This window comes from Excalfactoria chinensis, chromosome 16 (assembly GCF_039878825.1).
Source record: "Excalfactoria chinensis isolate bCotChi1 chromosome 16, bCotChi1.hap2, whole genome shotgun sequence".
Taxonomy (NCBI): domain Eukaryota; kingdom Metazoa; phylum Chordata; class Aves; order Galliformes; family Phasianidae; genus Excalfactoria; species Excalfactoria chinensis.
In genome coordinates, this window is record NC_092840.1 from 2,627,000 (window position 1) to 2,642,625 (window position 15,626).

At 65.3% G+C, this 15,626-nt stretch overlaps 4 protein-coding genes across 5 annotated transcripts; 2 read left to right on the top strand and 2 right to left on the bottom strand.

Moving 5' to 3' along the window:
• Positions 1-729: 729 nt before the first annotated feature.
• P2RX2 (purinergic receptor P2X 2) lies at positions 730-2,837 on the bottom strand. The gene is made up of 10 exons (XM_072351163.1): positions 2,676-2,837; positions 2,439-2,574; positions 2,281-2,352; positions 2,005-2,071; positions 1,841-1,928; positions 1,632-1,712; positions 1,406-1,544; positions 1,137-1,267; positions 908-1,094; positions 730-835 (listed from the first exon to the last, which is right to left on the bottom strand). The coding sequence occupies exons 1-10, from the start codon at positions 2,798-2,800 to the stop codon at positions 743-745; spliced, it is 1,119 nt and encodes a 372-aa protein (XP_072207264.1). The 5' UTR covers positions 2,801-2,837; the 3' UTR covers positions 730-742.
• Positions 2,838-4,092: 1,255 nt separating this feature from the next.
• Positions 4,093-6,268, top strand: PLA2G3 (phospholipase A2 group III). 2 transcript variants are annotated; one of them, XM_072351440.1, is made up of 6 exons: positions 4,093-4,519; positions 4,588-4,855; positions 4,931-5,100; positions 5,181-5,310; positions 5,428-5,556; positions 5,637-6,268. In XM_072351440.1, the coding sequence occupies exons 1-6, from the start codon at positions 4,093-4,095 to the stop codon at positions 5,824-5,826; spliced, it is 1,314 nt and encodes a 437-aa protein (XP_072207541.1). In that variant the 3' UTR covers positions 5,827-6,268. The 2 variants fall into 2 exon arrangements, with proteins under 2 accessions (XP_072207541.1, XP_072207542.1); XM_072351441.1 differs by having other exon boundaries at positions 5,640-6,261.
• Positions 6,269-6,321: 53 nt separating this feature from the next.
• Positions 6,322-13,463, bottom strand: INPP5J (inositol polyphosphate-5-phosphatase J). Its single transcript, XM_072351439.1, has 12 exons — positions 12,710-13,463; positions 11,952-12,062; positions 10,432-10,540; positions 9,732-9,848; positions 9,477-9,652; positions 9,080-9,191; positions 8,767-8,876; positions 8,306-8,489; positions 7,959-8,096; positions 7,727-7,819; positions 7,480-7,584; positions 6,322-7,357 (listed from the first exon to the last, which is right to left on the bottom strand). Exons 1-12 carry the CDS (start codon positions 13,381-13,383, stop codon positions 6,737-6,739), a joined length of 2,550 nt encoding a protein of 849 aa, XP_072207540.1. The 5' UTR covers positions 13,384-13,463; the 3' UTR covers positions 6,322-6,736.
• A 92-nt stretch (positions 13,464-13,555) lies between these two features.
• On the top strand, positions 13,556-15,603 carry SELENOM (selenoprotein M). The gene is made up of 5 exons (XM_072351451.1): positions 13,556-13,707; positions 13,833-13,868; positions 13,937-13,971; positions 14,335-14,413; positions 14,494-15,603. Exons 1-5 carry the CDS (start codon positions 13,567-13,569, stop codon positions 14,704-14,706), a joined length of 504 nt encoding a protein of 167 aa, XP_072207552.1. The 5' UTR covers positions 13,556-13,566; the 3' UTR covers positions 14,707-15,603.
• The last annotated feature ends 23 nt before the right edge of the window (positions 15,604-15,626 follow it).

The window sequence follows — 15,626 nt, forward strand, 5'->3', positions numbered from 1 at the left end:
CCTGGGCTGCAAGCAGAGAGGCTGCGCCCCTCACTTCCACATGAGCCGGGCTGGAGGGGCAGCAGAGCCAGCCCCTAATGTGATTGCTGCTTTGTGAAATTGAGTTAGTGTCTGGCTCAGCCCATATTGCTGGTAACTGAGTCCCAGGGGGCTGCAGCCAGGGCTGGGCAGTGCCTCCCTGGGGCTCAGCTTGAGCTCAGAGTGATGCAGTCACTGCTGTCCTACAGCACAGCCCTGGGGCAGCAGCGTGGGGGCCTCCACCCCAGCAATGCACCCTACCCAGCTATGCAGTGTCCCCTACAGCCCTTGAGGCACAACGTGCTGCAGCCCTCCCCTCACCCCCAACCCTGCCTCTCCTCTGAGCCGCTGGGGGAGGTTGTGCTGTAACATGAGAGCAGGAAAACAGCAGGTTATGCTCAGAAATAATGCCCCACTTGGTTACTGCCAGGCGCCAGCTATGCGGTGCCATTGGGCTGGGGCCAGCAGCACTGTAGTTTTGCAGGCAGCCTCTGGGCAGGGTTCGTGCCTTGGTGGCAGCCCCAGAGCCCCTCAGCTCCCCCAGGCCCAATAAAGGATGGTTCCTGCATCCTTCCATTGACACCGACACGACTGGTTTATTGACAGCAGTAGTGGGTGTAAGGTGCTGTAAGGTGCATTCTGCCCGGCCACGGGCACAGCTCTGTGTGGGAAATGTCATTTTGGGGGTGGGGAGGGAATAGTGTGGGGCTGCAGAGGAGCATCCTCAGCCCAATGGTACCTGCTCATATTTCCTGCTGCTGTACCGCTGCTCCTTGTCCATGCAGCACAGCAGCACCCAGTCACAGAGGAAGGAGCCCTGCAAGGCAGATGGGCACAGTGAGGTCAGTGCAGGGCAGTGGGCTGAGCCCCCACACCCCAGGACACTCACCAGTCCCACCGAGGTGAGCGCAGTGGCCAACGTGATGACCGTGGGGATCAGGCTGAACTTCCCCGCCTGGCCTTGCACAATCACATCCACACGGATCCCGTAGGCCTTGGTCAGCACCCGCGTGCAGGTCCCGTTCCAGATGTAGTACTTGGCAAACCTGGAGGGTGTGCGGGCACAGGGGTGAGGGCTGGAGGAAGACACGAGGACACTGAGGGGATGGGGCTGTCACCTGTAGTTGTAGCCTGGGGATGCTAAAGCCCCTTTGGGGTCGAGGCGGCGGAAAGAGTAGCGCGGGTTGCATTCGGTGTCAGGCAGGTCCAGGTTGCAATCCCAGCTGATGATGATGCCGATCACCCCACCCTGCAGCAGGGTTTGTGCAGCATCAGCACACTGCAGGCACCGCATCCCCTGGGCACAGCACCCCCAGGACATGGCATCAGGGGAGGGACCCACAGTGCTGGGGGATGTTGGGGTGAAGCCCCCCCCATTGCACCGCACCTTCTCAGCCAGCACTGCAAAGTCCTCTCCTGCCTGCTCAGCCAGGAAGCCCAGCCTGAAAATGGGGCAGTACAGAGCGGAGGTGGCATTGAAGGTGCAGCTCTTTAGGTAGTGGCTCTCGGCAGCCTGAATGTTGGCCCTGAGGAGAGCGGGGCAGGGAGCTGCTGCCACAAGGGTCGCTGCCTGGATCCCAGCCCTCAGCCCTCAGGGCACCCACGGTGCTCACTTGGAGAAGCCGAAGCGGGGGAAGCGGATGTGGTTCTTGATGAGGATGGTGAACTGAGCTGCCATCTCCGCCAGGGACTCGCTGGGAGCAGAGGAATGAGCACAGAGCACTGCAGCTCTCACCCAGCCTCACAGCGAGGACACTGCTGCCCCATAGCAGCACCCCCAGGTGAGGGCTGTGCACAACCCAGCCCATCGCATTGCTCATACCTGCTGCTGCCTACGTGGAGCGGGCACCAGGCCAGCACCTCACAGCTCCTCTCACTGCCCCAGGGCACACAGAGCCCCGTCCTCACACCTGCAGGGTAAGGGACAGGTACTCAGCGTTGGGTTCTGCCTGAGGAGGGAAAATGGGCTGCACCCCCTGGACTCACCATGTTGGGATGCATCCATGGCCCCGGAGACACAGTCCTGCTCTGAGTGGCATGGAGCGCTGGGACCCTGCAGGGGGTGGGGGTTGGGATGGGGTGGGAATGGAGAAGGAGATGGATGGGGATGGGAATAGAGATGGGGATAGAGATGGTTGGGTGTGTACCCTCACACCATTCACCTCCTCCCATAGGGAGCAGCTGTATTCACTGGTGGCCGCCCCAGTTGCCAAGCTCTACTTGGTCCCCACGCAGCACCCTGCCCTGTGCCCCCATGCTCACCTCATGACACATCCCCATGGCCTGGGCAGCGCTCACCTCCACCCGTGTGAGGATGCTGAAGCTGCTCCCACCCTACAGAGCAGCCGAGGGGGAGGACAGCGGTCACAGCACCGCCAGGAGGAGCCGGGCATCGCTGGGGCAGCAGTGCGAGAGCTCACCTCGGGGGGGGCCACGTACTCGCCAACATCCCAGACCTTGCTCGGTGACTGCGTCACGCCCTTCACCTTGGTGATGACGGAGCTCTCCGGGCCCGTTTCTCGCTCCTGGTAGCCCTTCTGCACGATGAACACATACCTGCGGGGATCAGGACAGGGACAGAGAGAGCCGGGCGTCAGAGCTGCCAGCACAGCGAAGCACCGATCAGATCGGCTCCTACCCCATCCCGTCGCACTCACCCGACGAAGTAAAGCAGCACCAGGAGCTGCAGCGCTCGATACGCGGTGCCGAGGCGCCCGTCCCGCACCACCACCACCTGCGGGCTGGAATAGCTGCTCACCGCCCGCCGGCAGCCCGGCCCCATTGCCGATGCGCTCCGCCCGGTGCGGCTCGACCCGGCCCGGCCCGGCAGCGCTCCCTGCGGGCTGCGGGGCGTCTGCGGGAGGGGGGGGAGCTCGGCTGCACATGGCCCAGACCCGCCGGCACGGAGCTGAGCCGGGAAAGGAGGTAGAGCGTGTTGCAGCCCGTAGTTGTACCCGCGGGTTAATGATTCACGGCACGGTGAGCGCTGCGAGCAGCCGAACCCACGGCGCTGTAACAGCCATCGGTGATGGTTGTGCAACGGTGGGACGCAACACGCCCAGAGTTAAGCAAGCTCGGAGCACGGGGGGTTTGTTTCCCGGTTTCCTCCCGGAGCGGTGAGGGCACAGCGCAGAGCGGGTTCTTCCAGCAGCAGGAGGGGATGCGCTCAGGGCTGCGCTGCGTTCCCCCAAATGGGAAGGAACTGACAGGGTGCAACAAACGGGAACCTCCCGGGAATAGCGAGAATAGCCCGGAGATGGGAATGTCCTCCCGCACAGCCTCCTGCGGGAACCCGGCTGGGTTCGGGGCTCCGTTTCCCCTCCGGCAGCAGAACAAGGGCAGGTTCACGGGCCGTACCTCAGCCCCGCATCCACCAGCTCTGCCGTCCCCACACGCCACCAGCGCAGTGACCCCTCCCCGACCCGGGGACGCATCGGGCGCAGGGAAGCGCTCGGCCCCGCGCCGGCCTTGGCCGCGGCCTTGGCCACGTCAGCGGAGCCGGGAGCCCGACGGGAGCGACGCGTGGGGCCGCGGGGTGAAGGGCAGAGCGGTGGCGGCCGCGGTGCCGTTATCTGCCGGACGGAGCCGAACTCGGCGCTCCCTGGCGCGCTCACGGTTGGCCGCGCCACGGCACGAGGCTGCGAGCGCGGGCTGGGCACGGGGCGCCGGGAGCACGTGAGGCGGTCGGGGAACACGCGGCTCCCTCCGGGCCCGTGGCGGGGCCGGGCACCCCCCACCCGCTCGGTGACCCCGCGGGCGCCGTGTGGCAGCCGCGGCACCTTTGTGACACCGAGGGCAGCGCGGGGCCGCCGTGGCACTGCGGACTTCGCCCCCCCCGCGTGTCACCGCGGAACCCGATGGGGGCGGTGACGCCCCGCGCGGTGTGTCCCCCCCCCCCCCCCCCGCCTCCCGCAGTCCCGGCCGCGCGCACACGCAGGGGCGCGCCACGCGGGGGGCTCCCTCGCTCCGGGCGGGGCGGGGCGGGGCCGGGCGGGGCGCGGACCAATCAGCGCGCGGAGCGCCGACGGCGGCGCGGGCTTAAAGGCGGCCGCGGTGTCGGGGGGCGCGCGCGGGATGTGGGCGCGCGCGGTGCTGGCGGGAGCGGCGTTGCTGGCCGCGTGCGCGCGCGCCTGGCCCGGCGGAGCGGTGTGCGCGCACCGGGTGGCGGCGGGCGGCGCGCGCTACGCGGCCTTCCTGAGCGCGGGGCCGGGGCCGCCCGCGCTGTTGGAGGGCGCGTGGGGCGGGCGCGGAAAGCTGCGGGGCTGCTGGATGCGGCGGGACCCCCGCGTGCTCCGCGCTTTCCTCGCCGCCTGCGCGCGCCGCCCGCCCGCCGCTCCCGCGCCCGCGCTGCGCCGGGACGTGACCGCGCTGTGGCGGCGGAGGGCGGCGTGCGCCGAGCCCGCACCGCACCGCGAGAGCCGGAGGCGGCGAAGGGGTTGGACGGTGCCGGGGACGCTGTGGTGCGGGGCCGGGGATTCGGCCGGGAACTCCTCCGAGCTGGGTACGGGCCCGGGGCGCCGTGCGGGGTCGCGCGGGCGCGGGGCGGGCACTGAACGTCGCCGCCCGCAGGTCTGTTCCGCGGCCCCGACCGCTGCTGCCGGGAGCACGATCGGTGCGGGGCGCAGATCGCCGCGCTGCAGTTCAACTTCGGCATCCGCAACTACCGCCCGCACACCGTCAGCCACTGCGACTGCGACGCCGCGTTCCGCCGCTGCCTGCGGGCCCTCAACGACACCATCTCCGACCTCATCGGAGTCACCTTCTTCGACCTGCTGGAGGTGCCGTGCTTCGTGCTGCGCCGCGCCGAGCAGTGCGTGCGCTGGCACTGGTGGGGCGGGTGAGTGCGGAGCTGCGGGAGCCGCGGGAGCCGCGGGCTGCGGCCGTCGGGCGGGTCCTGATGCGGTGCCCGCAGCTGCGAGCGGTACGCGGTGGTGCCGATGGCCACGATGGTGCGGCAGAGCCCCTACGGCACCGCGGCACCTGCGGCCGTCGGGAGCTCCACGTGCGCCGCGGAGCCCGGAGCCGTCGGAGCGGCGGAGCGGTGTGAGACCGGCCCGGGGAGCGCCGCGGGCGGACGGAGCGGTGAGTGCCGAATGAAGGGCTGGCGGGGGGTGGGTCCCCGGGCCGAGCGCTTCGGTCCGATCACCGCCCTCTGCCCTCAGGGCTGGGGAGGCTGTGCAGAGCTTATCGGCACCTGGATCGCTGCGAGCACCGCATCGCGCCCCGCGAGGCGAAGTACGGACTGCGGAACGGCGGCGCGCGGACGCTGTTCCACTGCAACTGCACCCGCAGGTGTGTGCCGTGGGGCGGCCCGTCCGTCCGTCCGTCCGTCCGTCATCGCTCAGCGCGGGGCTGGAGGGGGGGGGGGGAGCGGGCGGGATGCTGAGCGCTGCCCCGCTGTCCCCGCAGAATGGTGCGGTCCCTGCGCAGGACGAAGGGCCCGGGGGGTGAGGAGCCGCCCCTCCTGGCCGAGCGCATCGCCGCGCGCTGCTTCGTGTTGGAACCGCAGCCCGAGTGCGGAGCGGAGCGCCGGAGCGGGTGAGTGCGAAGGGGCCGGGGCAGGGCCGGGGCTGGAGGTGCTTGGCTCGCCGTTAACGCTCTCCGTTCGGTTCCTCCAGCAGCTGTGGCACCGCAGCCCGGGCCGTGCTGCTACCCGCACGGCACCTGAGGACCGCGTTGCGGCGCAGCGGTGCTGAGAGAAGGGAGCGGGACGCGCAGGAGAGCGACGGCGATGCCTTGTACGAACGGTGCCGGCGGGTGGCCCTGGAACAGGGGATGGGAGCCCCGCAGCAACCCGCGCCCCGCTGAGCCCCGGCGGATGGGCTGTACCGTGCGTGGGGAGGAGCTGCGCTGCGGGGCGGAGCTGCTCAATGTCGGGTCCTTGAGAGAAAGGATGGCACCGTGAGTGGCTGCTGGCGTGACTGCGTGGGGAAGGAGAGGGGTGGAGGAGGCTCGGCTGTCACCCCCAGGAGCTGCGGCCGCCATCAAAGCAAAGGGAAAGGAGCGGGGACGGGGAAAAGAGACCGCCTCCCGGCCCCTGGAGGATGCTGCGGCCGTGGGAGCCCCGGGCAGGACGGTGCCAGGACCCAAAACCCCGGTTCTGGCCCTGCAGCGGGGGGGGGGGTGATGGAGTGAGCCAGGTCCCCCCGAGCTCTAGAGGTGGGAAGCACAGTGCCGTGCCTTGGGAGGGTCAGCACCTGCATGTGGCAGAAGGCAAATAAAGGGCAGCGTGACACGGTGTGTGGTGCTGGGGTTCTGCATTCCCCACAGCCCCCACCCTGCAATAAGCACAGTGCAGCTGGGGCAGGCGGGATGCTTTATTTTGTTGCTCACACTATATCCAAGCCCGAGGCACAGTGGTAAGGGCAGGAAAAAAGCAAGCTCCCATCTGCAGGATGCCCGCAGCAGTGTTGTGCCCCGGGGGGGAGGGGGGGCATCCTCACTTGCAGCACCGTCCCTGCCCCCCCCAGAACCCCCAGGCCCACTCACCTGCCCTATGACTGAGCGTCCCATAGCTCTGACACACACAAGGGGTTCCCTCACCTCCACCCCCTCCCCTGTGCCCCCTCTGCAGCCCCAGGAGGAGCAGGGCAGGCAGGCAGCAGGGGTGCAGGGGTGATTCACTGCAATAAATAAGGGAGAGGGATGGCTCACAGCAGGGACGTGGCACGGGAAAGCACACAGCAAGCGCGCTACGGCGAGGAGGGAGGGCACAGCCTCAGCGCCCCATGGTACAGCTGTAACCATCCAACTCCCGGGGGCTGCCCCCTTCCTTTGGGGAAGTGCTGCAGGGAGGGCTGGTGGGGCTCATCCTGCGGCAGGGGTAGCCCTGGTCTGCACTCTCCCGCCGTCGGCCCATGGCTTGGTCAATGGTTTCCAGGCGGAGCGCAGGCAGCAGGCCCAGATTCCTGGGGTCAGCCCTGGCCAGAGGGTTATCAACAGCAGCACGCCGGGCGCTGCATGGCTGCACAGTCTGGTAGAAGGAGCCCGGGCTGCCCTCCTGGCTGTTGACCACCTGCCCCGATTCCTTGGCTTTGGATCCACGGCGTCCCAGCTCCAACTGGGGCAGGTGGATGGCAGGGATGTCCCCGGTGAGGCCACGGCGGCTCTGGGGTGAGGGGCTCCTGCTGGTGCCCCGGTCACGGCTCGATGGGCGCAGGATGAGACCCTGGAACTTGGCCAGGCTGGGGCTGCGGCTCCGGTGCCGCTTCATCTTGCCCGGGCTGGGGCTGCGGGATTTGGGGGCCAGCAGGACAAGCGTGCTGTCATCCTCCTCCTCTGAGCTGCTGCCCGAGCTGTCCGTAGGGCTGCTGCCCTCCTCGGATCTAGGCAGGGAGATCTGCACCACGCATCATCAGCACTGGGCCCTGACCCACACAGCGGCTGTGGGGCACTACGGCAGGATGCCCTGCCCTGCCGAAACCTCCCTCCCCCCACCCTTCACCTCGAGGCACTGCTGACCTGGAAGGGCTCTGTCACACCCACGATGCTGCTGGAGGTGTTGCTGTAGTAGCCGAGGATGTATTCCCCCTTCCCTTTGGGCAGCGCTTCCTCTGAGAACATCACCTGCAGCAGATGGGCACCAGGCTGAGCACAGGGTTTGTCCCCCCAGCCACCCTGTACGTGGGCCTGCAGCTTCCCTCCATGCCATCCGAAGGTCCAGAGGCTGCTGCTGTCTCACCCTATGGCACACATGGCCCTGACTCACCTGTGCGCACAGCTGCTTCTCTACACAGCGCTCTCCATCATCGCTCCTGGCCCAAACATAGGACACATAGTCTTTAGGATGCCGAAATCCCACCTGTGAAAGAAGGGAGGTGAGCTGGTGCTTTTCATCTTCTCTCAGCCCCAGCAATAGATTCGGGTCGTTTGGAGCCCATGGTGTGGGATATAGAGAAGTGCTGGACCCACAGGGCAACGCTAAGGACCCCAGCCCCTACCCGGTAGAGGCCAATCCAGTCCCAGGAGCTCCGGTGGAAGCCAGCAGCCATCTTGTACTTGACAACTGCTTGTTCAGGCCTGATCCACTCATCAGCCACATAGATCTCCACCAGAGGCTTGTCTGCCTTGGAAGCAAACTGACAGAGACACGCAGATGGTGGATAAGGGCAGGTGGCCACGTGTCAGAGTGCTGCCCCAAGCACTTGTTTAGCACCGGCCCCATAAGCATTTCCCAAGAGCAGCACCCCCACCGCCCCCAGCCACGGTGGCCACACAGCAGACCTGCCTCACAAAGGAAGCCACACACAGGGCACCCATTCACTCAGCAGCCCCAGCAGGTGCTCACCTGCACGGCAAAGATGGCAGCTACCGGCTTGTGGTCGCTGACCATGTACTCCATGTGGCTGCAGTAGCAGAGCTGGCTCACCGACAGCACACCCCGGCTGGGCCGGCGCCCGCCCAACCCAGAGCTGGGAGATTTGATCTTCCAAAGGATGCGGTCAGTCCAGGCGGGTTTTCTCTTCTTGGCACTGCAGGGCACAGAGGGGCATCTCTTGCCTGGCAGGGGGCAGTGGGCTCCACCCCAACCTGCCTCCCCCTGGCACTACGGAGCACGCGGGCAGGGGATGCGGCTCGTCTCGACGCACAGCTCAGTGCAGCTGCAGGGACAGACCTGCACTGGCACCAGCACAACGGCTGTGTCCCAGCCCGCTGCCCCCAGACCACAATCCACCCTCCCACCCCTCGAGACCCCCCCATGAACCTCAGCCGTGCTACCCACCCCCAACACACACCGTGCTGCCCTACCTGCTGTCGTACTTGTTGGTGCCCACATCAAACTTGAATGTGGGGGGGAAGTTGAGGGGTCCCTCTTGAAATCCGCTCAGGACAGGCCAGGTGCTTTTGGCAATGTTCAGCTGTGGGCAGGAGAGCAGCAAGGCTCCATGGCCCCAGCTCTTCCCAACACTCCCAGAAATGAAGTGCTGATGTGCACAGCTCCAATACCCCAGGAGAACACAGCCTGCTGTTCCCCAAGGAGCTGGAAGAGCCTGTGCCCTTCACACCAAGTGGCACACAGCTGCACGAGCACTGCTGGTAAGTGCCAAGGAGCACAGCTCACCTGGTCCTTCTCCCAGAGCTGGCTCAGGATGTTGCTGTCAATGGCGTATTTGACAAAGCGGATGTCAAGGCTCTCAATGCGGAAATTGAGGTCCCCAAACCAGAAGACGAGGCTGCAGAGAGGAGGGCAGTGAGCAGCAGGGCCCAGCACCAGCACGGTAGGAACCAGTCCCAACCCTCGAGGGTGCCAGGAACCGCAGCAGGCCTGGATGTGCCCCAGGAGCAAACAAGGGCTCCTTTTAACACCAATTGCACTGCATCTCACTGGTCCAAGGGACAATTCTGCACCCCCACCTCCAAGCTGTGCTCAGATCCAACCAGATCCAACCCCATCAAGGCACAGGGCCGGTCCCGCAGCCTTGGCACAGAGCAGTAGGCAAAACAAGTGAGGTACTCACTCGTGATCCAGGATGCCACTGGCTGCCCTTCCCTCAAACTGCTGCATGTGCAGGATGGTGGCAAAGTCCTCCTTGCGCTGCTCCGCCTTCTCCAGGTGTGCTGGCAGGTGGCAGTTCAGGAAGCACACCATGTGCCCAAAGATGGACAGGCGGACGCTCACCCCTCCTTTGTTGCCCTGCCACAATTGGATGCCGTGAGCCCTGAGGAAGGCAGCTCCCTTCCTCCCTCCTCCTCCCCCCCAGGACCACACTCACCCAGTAGCCGCCCAGCCCTGTCCTAGTGCAGTCTGTCTGGATGTCCTGCAGGAAGGGGAGGTGGTAGTACTTGGCAAACACCAGCAGGATCACACCTTGCATCCGCACTGTGCTGACCTGGAACAGGAGCAGGGCTTGTAGCAGGATGACAGCCACAGCACAGCCCACAAGGGCAGGGACAGTTCCAGGCCAGAGCAGAACCTTCTCTTCTGCACGCCCATCTCACAGGGGGCTAAGCAGCACATTTAGCTCAGAGATCCAGGCATACTCTCCTGGCTTCCAACCGCTGACCGAGATGAGCCCAGCAATGCTAGGACTTATGTACAAGCTGCCTGGGGAGCTGAGCCTTGCCCCGGGATCCACAGGCTGCTACCAGAACCACAGGCTGGATCCTCTCCTCACCCCGGTGCAACACAGTGGGCAACAAGGTGTGTCCCCAGAGTACCACAGGGGAAGCCAAAAGCAACCAGAGAAGCGAGCAGAGTGGCAGAGGCCAGGCAGCATACTGCCAGAACGTCCCATTCACCTTCAGCTCAGCTTCCGCACGCTGCTCAGAGGGCTGCAGGGCATCGCTCTAGCCAGGTCTTCCCCTGCACACCCTCCATCCCTCTCTGCCCTGCCACCCTCCCCGTACCCCCCCTGCTTGGCTGGCAGGCACAGAAGGGACACCAGCTGTCCAGCCCCTCTGGGACTGTCTTACCAACACAAAGTGGAAGGGGCTCAGGACATCCATGAAGAGCTCGCTCCACTGATCTGTGAACAGGGCGTCCTTCAGGCGTTTGTTTATCTTGGAGTTCACCTCCTGCAGCCTGGGAGAAGGACAAAGTGCTTTGCAGAGCCTGTCTGACCCCACACAGATCCCTCAGCCACAACAGGAAGGCACCTGCATCCCAGCCAAGGAGAGCTCCTCGGGCGAGGCACCCAAGGACAGAGCTGCAAGGGCATTCCAAGGGAGGACCCTGGATTTAGAGCACAAACCAGCTATATCCTCACACTAGCGATGCTGGGTAGCAAGAAGCACAAGTGGCAATGAAGCTGCAATGCTTCGGCCCTCTAAGCAGGAGCAGTTCAGCTGCACGAGGCTGGGCAGCAGTCTAAAGTCTATCTCTAGGTGCAAGAAGGGCTTACAGGACACGTCAGCTGCATGGATGTCTGCAGAGAAGCTGGGTCCCATCAGTACTTCAGCACAGGGTGTCCGGATGCATCCTAGCCACCGAGCTCAGAGCAGCAGCGACAGAAGGTTAACAGTGCTCCTCCCCACTCAGCAATTAGAGAACAGAGGGAAGGAGAGCATCCCCAGAGAACAGCAGAATCAGGAAATGCCTTGCCCAAAAATACTGAGTGCCCCGGGCACAAAGACACGGCTCAGAGGAAGGACACGGGCAGGCAGAGGCACCCTGAAGGCAGTTCACCAGCACAGGATGCCATGCCCTGCCACAGCCCCAGCCAGACCCTCACACCAAGCAACATCCCGGCCCTGACACATGCAGGTGGGGTCTGCCCGTAAGGCTGAGGGGACCCCAACCAGGAGATGGGCTCCAGCAGCCTCCTGCTGGACACACAGCTCCTCCACTGCACACACGGGGAGCTTGCAAGGCAGAGGTTGTACAACAGGCACCACATCCGTGCTCTTGGCACAGATCTGCATGCTCCATGGCAATCCCTAAGGGTTTGGTTTCCCCTTAAATTCTGGCTCAGCTTGCCCGGCTGGCCACGCCAAAAAAGCCTCATCTCACCAACTTGGGGCTGCCTTGCCAGCAGTTAAATGTTGCCAGGGGCACGGAGCCAATCCAGCTGTGAGAGAACAGCAGATCCGTGCCCTTGAGGCTCGCATACCACAAACAAGAGGTGAGATGAGGAAAATGCTTCCAGCAGTATCCACGCAGGAGAGTTAAAAGCCTCTCCACATCTGACCCAGGCACCTCCTGAAGCCACACGCTGCTTGGCACAGCCAGCTATGGGCTGTGCAGGCGTTGATTCATTGCTATTTGGGACCTGAGGGTTTCAGCTCCTCTGAGCGCTCCCGTTTCTTAAAAGAAGTTGATTTTCCATCACCTTTTATGATGCTGTTCAGTCATGATGCACGTCCCTCCCTGCTTCCTATGCCTGAGGGTGGGCTGGAGCTGCAGCTCTCCCACTCTGAGCCCCCCCAGGACTATGTGGAAAGCCCCTCAAACAAGAGCCCTCTCCATGTAGGGGCCCCGCACCTCACTCTCTTACCCAATGGCAATCATGTCTGCATCATTCGTCTCGCCCGTGTTCAGATGCAACAGCGACGTCACATCGCTGGGGGGCATGGCTGTGCCCACGTTCCAGGTGACCACTGTGATGCTTAAGAGGAATAAGGGAGAACAAGGTAACACTTGGGCTCAGAAGGGCTCCCTGCCCTCCAACCCAGCCCCCCAAGCAGCCTGCCTGGGCCAGAACTGGCTGTAGCAGCTCAGCCAAGAGCAGTTATCCCCAGATAACTGCTTCCCCATGCAGAGCTCATCCCTCCGATCTCATACACAGGGACGTGAGCCTCCCCCCGGCCGTGTCCTGCCTGCAGCTGGGCAGTGCATCGCGTGACAGCAGTGTCCTTCAGAGCGCACAGCCACCACCATCCGTCACAGCACATTAACGCCGCCACGCAGCGGGTGCCAGCAGCCCGCAGGCTGCTCCGGTGGCACTCACAGGAGCCAATGTCAGCAGCGTGGCAGGGAAGTGCCACACCATTTTGAGAGCTCAGCGAGCGGCCGTCACCTCTCATCCCACCTACATCCATCCCCTCAACGCGTCCTGAGGGTCCCTCGGCCCCAAACCTCCCCCATCTTAAAGCCATCACAGGGGGGATGAGAAGGGTGACCCCAGCCCAGGCAGAGGACTCAGCTGCTGCTCCTTACCAGCTCAGTGGGGCTCCCCGCTGGCTCAGACCCCACGTCCCCCCCCCGCCCAATTGATACCCCATGCAGAAGGGGTCCCGCTGTCCGTGAGCTCACCGGAACGCTCCATCCTCTGCAGCCGTCCCCGCGCAGCCCAGGAGAACATCAGAGGATCCTCTGGAGCTTGTAGGGCTGAGGGACGCCCCGCACCGCCCGAACAGGGGCAGCTCCTCGGGCTCCGACTTGGCGAGGGTCACCGTCTTGCCCAGCCCGATGCGCCCGGCGGACAGGAACTCGCTGGACACGGCCTTGGGCAGCCCCACAGCGCGGGGGGCCGCCCAGGCCGAGATGTGGTCGCTGGACTCGGCTTTGGGCAGCGGCTTCCCGGGGACGTTGTGCTCCGCGGGGCCGAGCTCCGGGCCCAGCGCCGAGGTTCGGCCCGAGGGGACGGCCGGCCCGAGGGGCAGCAGCGCGGGCACCGGGAGCGGCTCGGGCTGGGCCCTGCCCGCGTCCAGCGCCGGGGGCTGCGCGGCCCGGCCCGGTACCCGCTCGTCGGTCCGCCCGCAGCCGGGCTGAGCTCCGTCGGGCGACGGGCGCGAGGGGAACGGCTCGAAGGCGGCGTCGGGTCGGGAGCTCCTCCGCGCGGCGGGCGGCGGGGCCGGGCCCTCGGGGCCGAAAGGGACGAGCAGCGCGGGGGGGGCCACGGCGGGCGAGGGGCTGCGCGGGGAGACGGGCCTCGAGCCCAGGGCGGCCGGGCCCTGCTCCGTGCTGCCCCGCCGGCCCCGCTCCATCCCCCCGGCGCGGCCCCGCTCTCCCCGTGCGCCCCCCGCCACCTGCAAGGCGCCCTGCAGGCGCGCGGCGCCCCCCCCCCGTCGACGTCACGGCGGAGGGGCGGGGCCGGGAGCACCTGCACCTGCGCGCGGCCGCGAGCGCGCGGCCGCCGGCTGTGCACGCGCGCGGCCGCGTGCCCGCGCATGCGCCGCGCATGCGCGGAGCGGGGAGGCTCGCGACGTGGCGGGATGCGGCGGGCGGTGCTGGCCGCGCTGCTGCTGCTGCTGGCGGCGGCGGGGGGAGAGCGGCGGCCGCCACGGGGCTTAGCGAGGGGCAAAGTGGAGGTGGGTGCCGGGTACCGGGTGCGGGGCTGGGGGGCTGCGGCCGGCTGCGCCGTGACGGGCTGTGCCGTGACGGGCTGTACCGTGACGGGCTGTACCGTGACGGGCTGTGCTGTGTCTGCCCGCAGACGTGCGGTGGGTGACGGCTGAACCGGCTGCCGGAGGTAAGTGGCAAACGGGGACGGGGCGGACCGAGCTGGGGCTGCTCCGAACCGCGCCGCTCTGCCCGCAGGTGAAAGCCTTCGTCAGCCAGGACATCCCGCTGTAGTATCGATGTGCGGCCGGTGGGGGGAAAAGGGGCAAAATTGGGGTGGGAGGGGGCAGAGGGAGGGGGGATGGGGGTGGGAATGGAGTGGGATGGGGATGAGGACGGGAGTGGGACCCGTTGGAACAAGGGTGGGGTGGGACGTGATGGGGACTGGATGGGACGAGGCGGGGCGGGATGTAACGGGATGAGGACGGATGTGACGGGATGGGACCGGAATGTGACGGGAGCCGGGATGAGGACGAGGGATGGAATGAGAGTGTTATAGCAGGACGGGACGGGGCGTAGATTGAGATGGGATGGGAGGAGGATGGGGAGCCGGGACTGTCCCTCCTGGTGCTGCCGGTCCTTAACGAGTCTCCCAGCCATAACCTGGAGATGAAGCACCTGCCCGGCGCCGACCCTGAGCTCGTGCTGCTTAGCTTCAGATATGAGGAACTGGAGGTGAGCGGGCTGCACAGCGCCGAGCGCAGCCACAGGGTCCAGGGCTGATGGAGCTACTATGGATCCCTGTCTCTGTGCAGAGAATCCCCCTGAGCGACATGACCCGGGAGGAGATCAACCAGCTGGTGCAGGAGCTCGGCTTCTACCGCAAGGAGTCTCCTGAAGCTCCTGTGCCCGAGGAGTTCCAGTTTGCCCCTGCCAAGCCACTGCCCACCCTAACGCCCCGCAGAGCTCCTGCAGCTGACAGCAAGACCCTGTCTGAACAGGACAAGAAGGACCGCCCAGACCTGTAATGAGCAGCGCCAGGTGGTAGGAGGCCCCATAGCCAGTCCTTAGAGCATGGGGACAAGGGTGTTAGGACAGCTGCCTCTTCACACGGGGCTGGGGAGCTTGCCATGGGGTGGCAAGAGCATGAGCAGGAAGCAGAGATGTTCCCTGCTGCTGCTGTTGTTGCTTGGTGCTCTCTAGCCTCTGTCCCAAGGGTGCCAGCCTTGAGCAGAGGCTCCTGAGCACAGCGGATGGCTGAGTGAGCCTACATGCCTGTCTCTGCCTTCCCCCTGAGCCATGCAGCCCAGCCGTTCTGGCATGATTAGTAAGGAGAAGCAGAGATCTTCTTGCTCCTTTCCCATGCCCCAAGGTCCATTCAACTCCTGGTGCTGGACAGCAGTATCCTACCTGTGCAGGACAGGATGAAACTCTCAGCAGAAAGCTCCACGTGCTGAGGGTAGATGTGCTGAGTCCTGGAGGTGGGACGGCTGCCTCCCGGGAGGGTATGGCTTTACATCACCAGCAGGGCTGCCTCTATCCAGCACACAGTAAAGCCCTTGCCTATCAGCAGCTGCACCTTGTCATTTTTCCGGGGCAGTCTCAGTTGGGTGCACATCCATGCTTGCAGGACAGAGGCAGGAGGAGGTGACAGGGTTGCTATGTAGTTCCTGTGCTGTCCCCATGGCCAGGTAGATCAGGTGCCAAAGCTTTGGGCACGATTGCACCCATGGAGAGCAAAGGGTGAGGGTGCTATAGCCCAGCTCCGGGCCAGAGCTGAGGGGTCTCAGTGCAGCTGAGGTTGCAGATCCTCCCAGGGCAAGGGGAAATGGCTCCTGCTGCTGGAAGGGGTTGGGGAGAAGGACCTGAGGCAGAAGAATCACCCTATAGAATAAACTTTTATTGTCTGGCTGGTGTTGGTACACGTGTCAACGCAGGTGTAGACTGT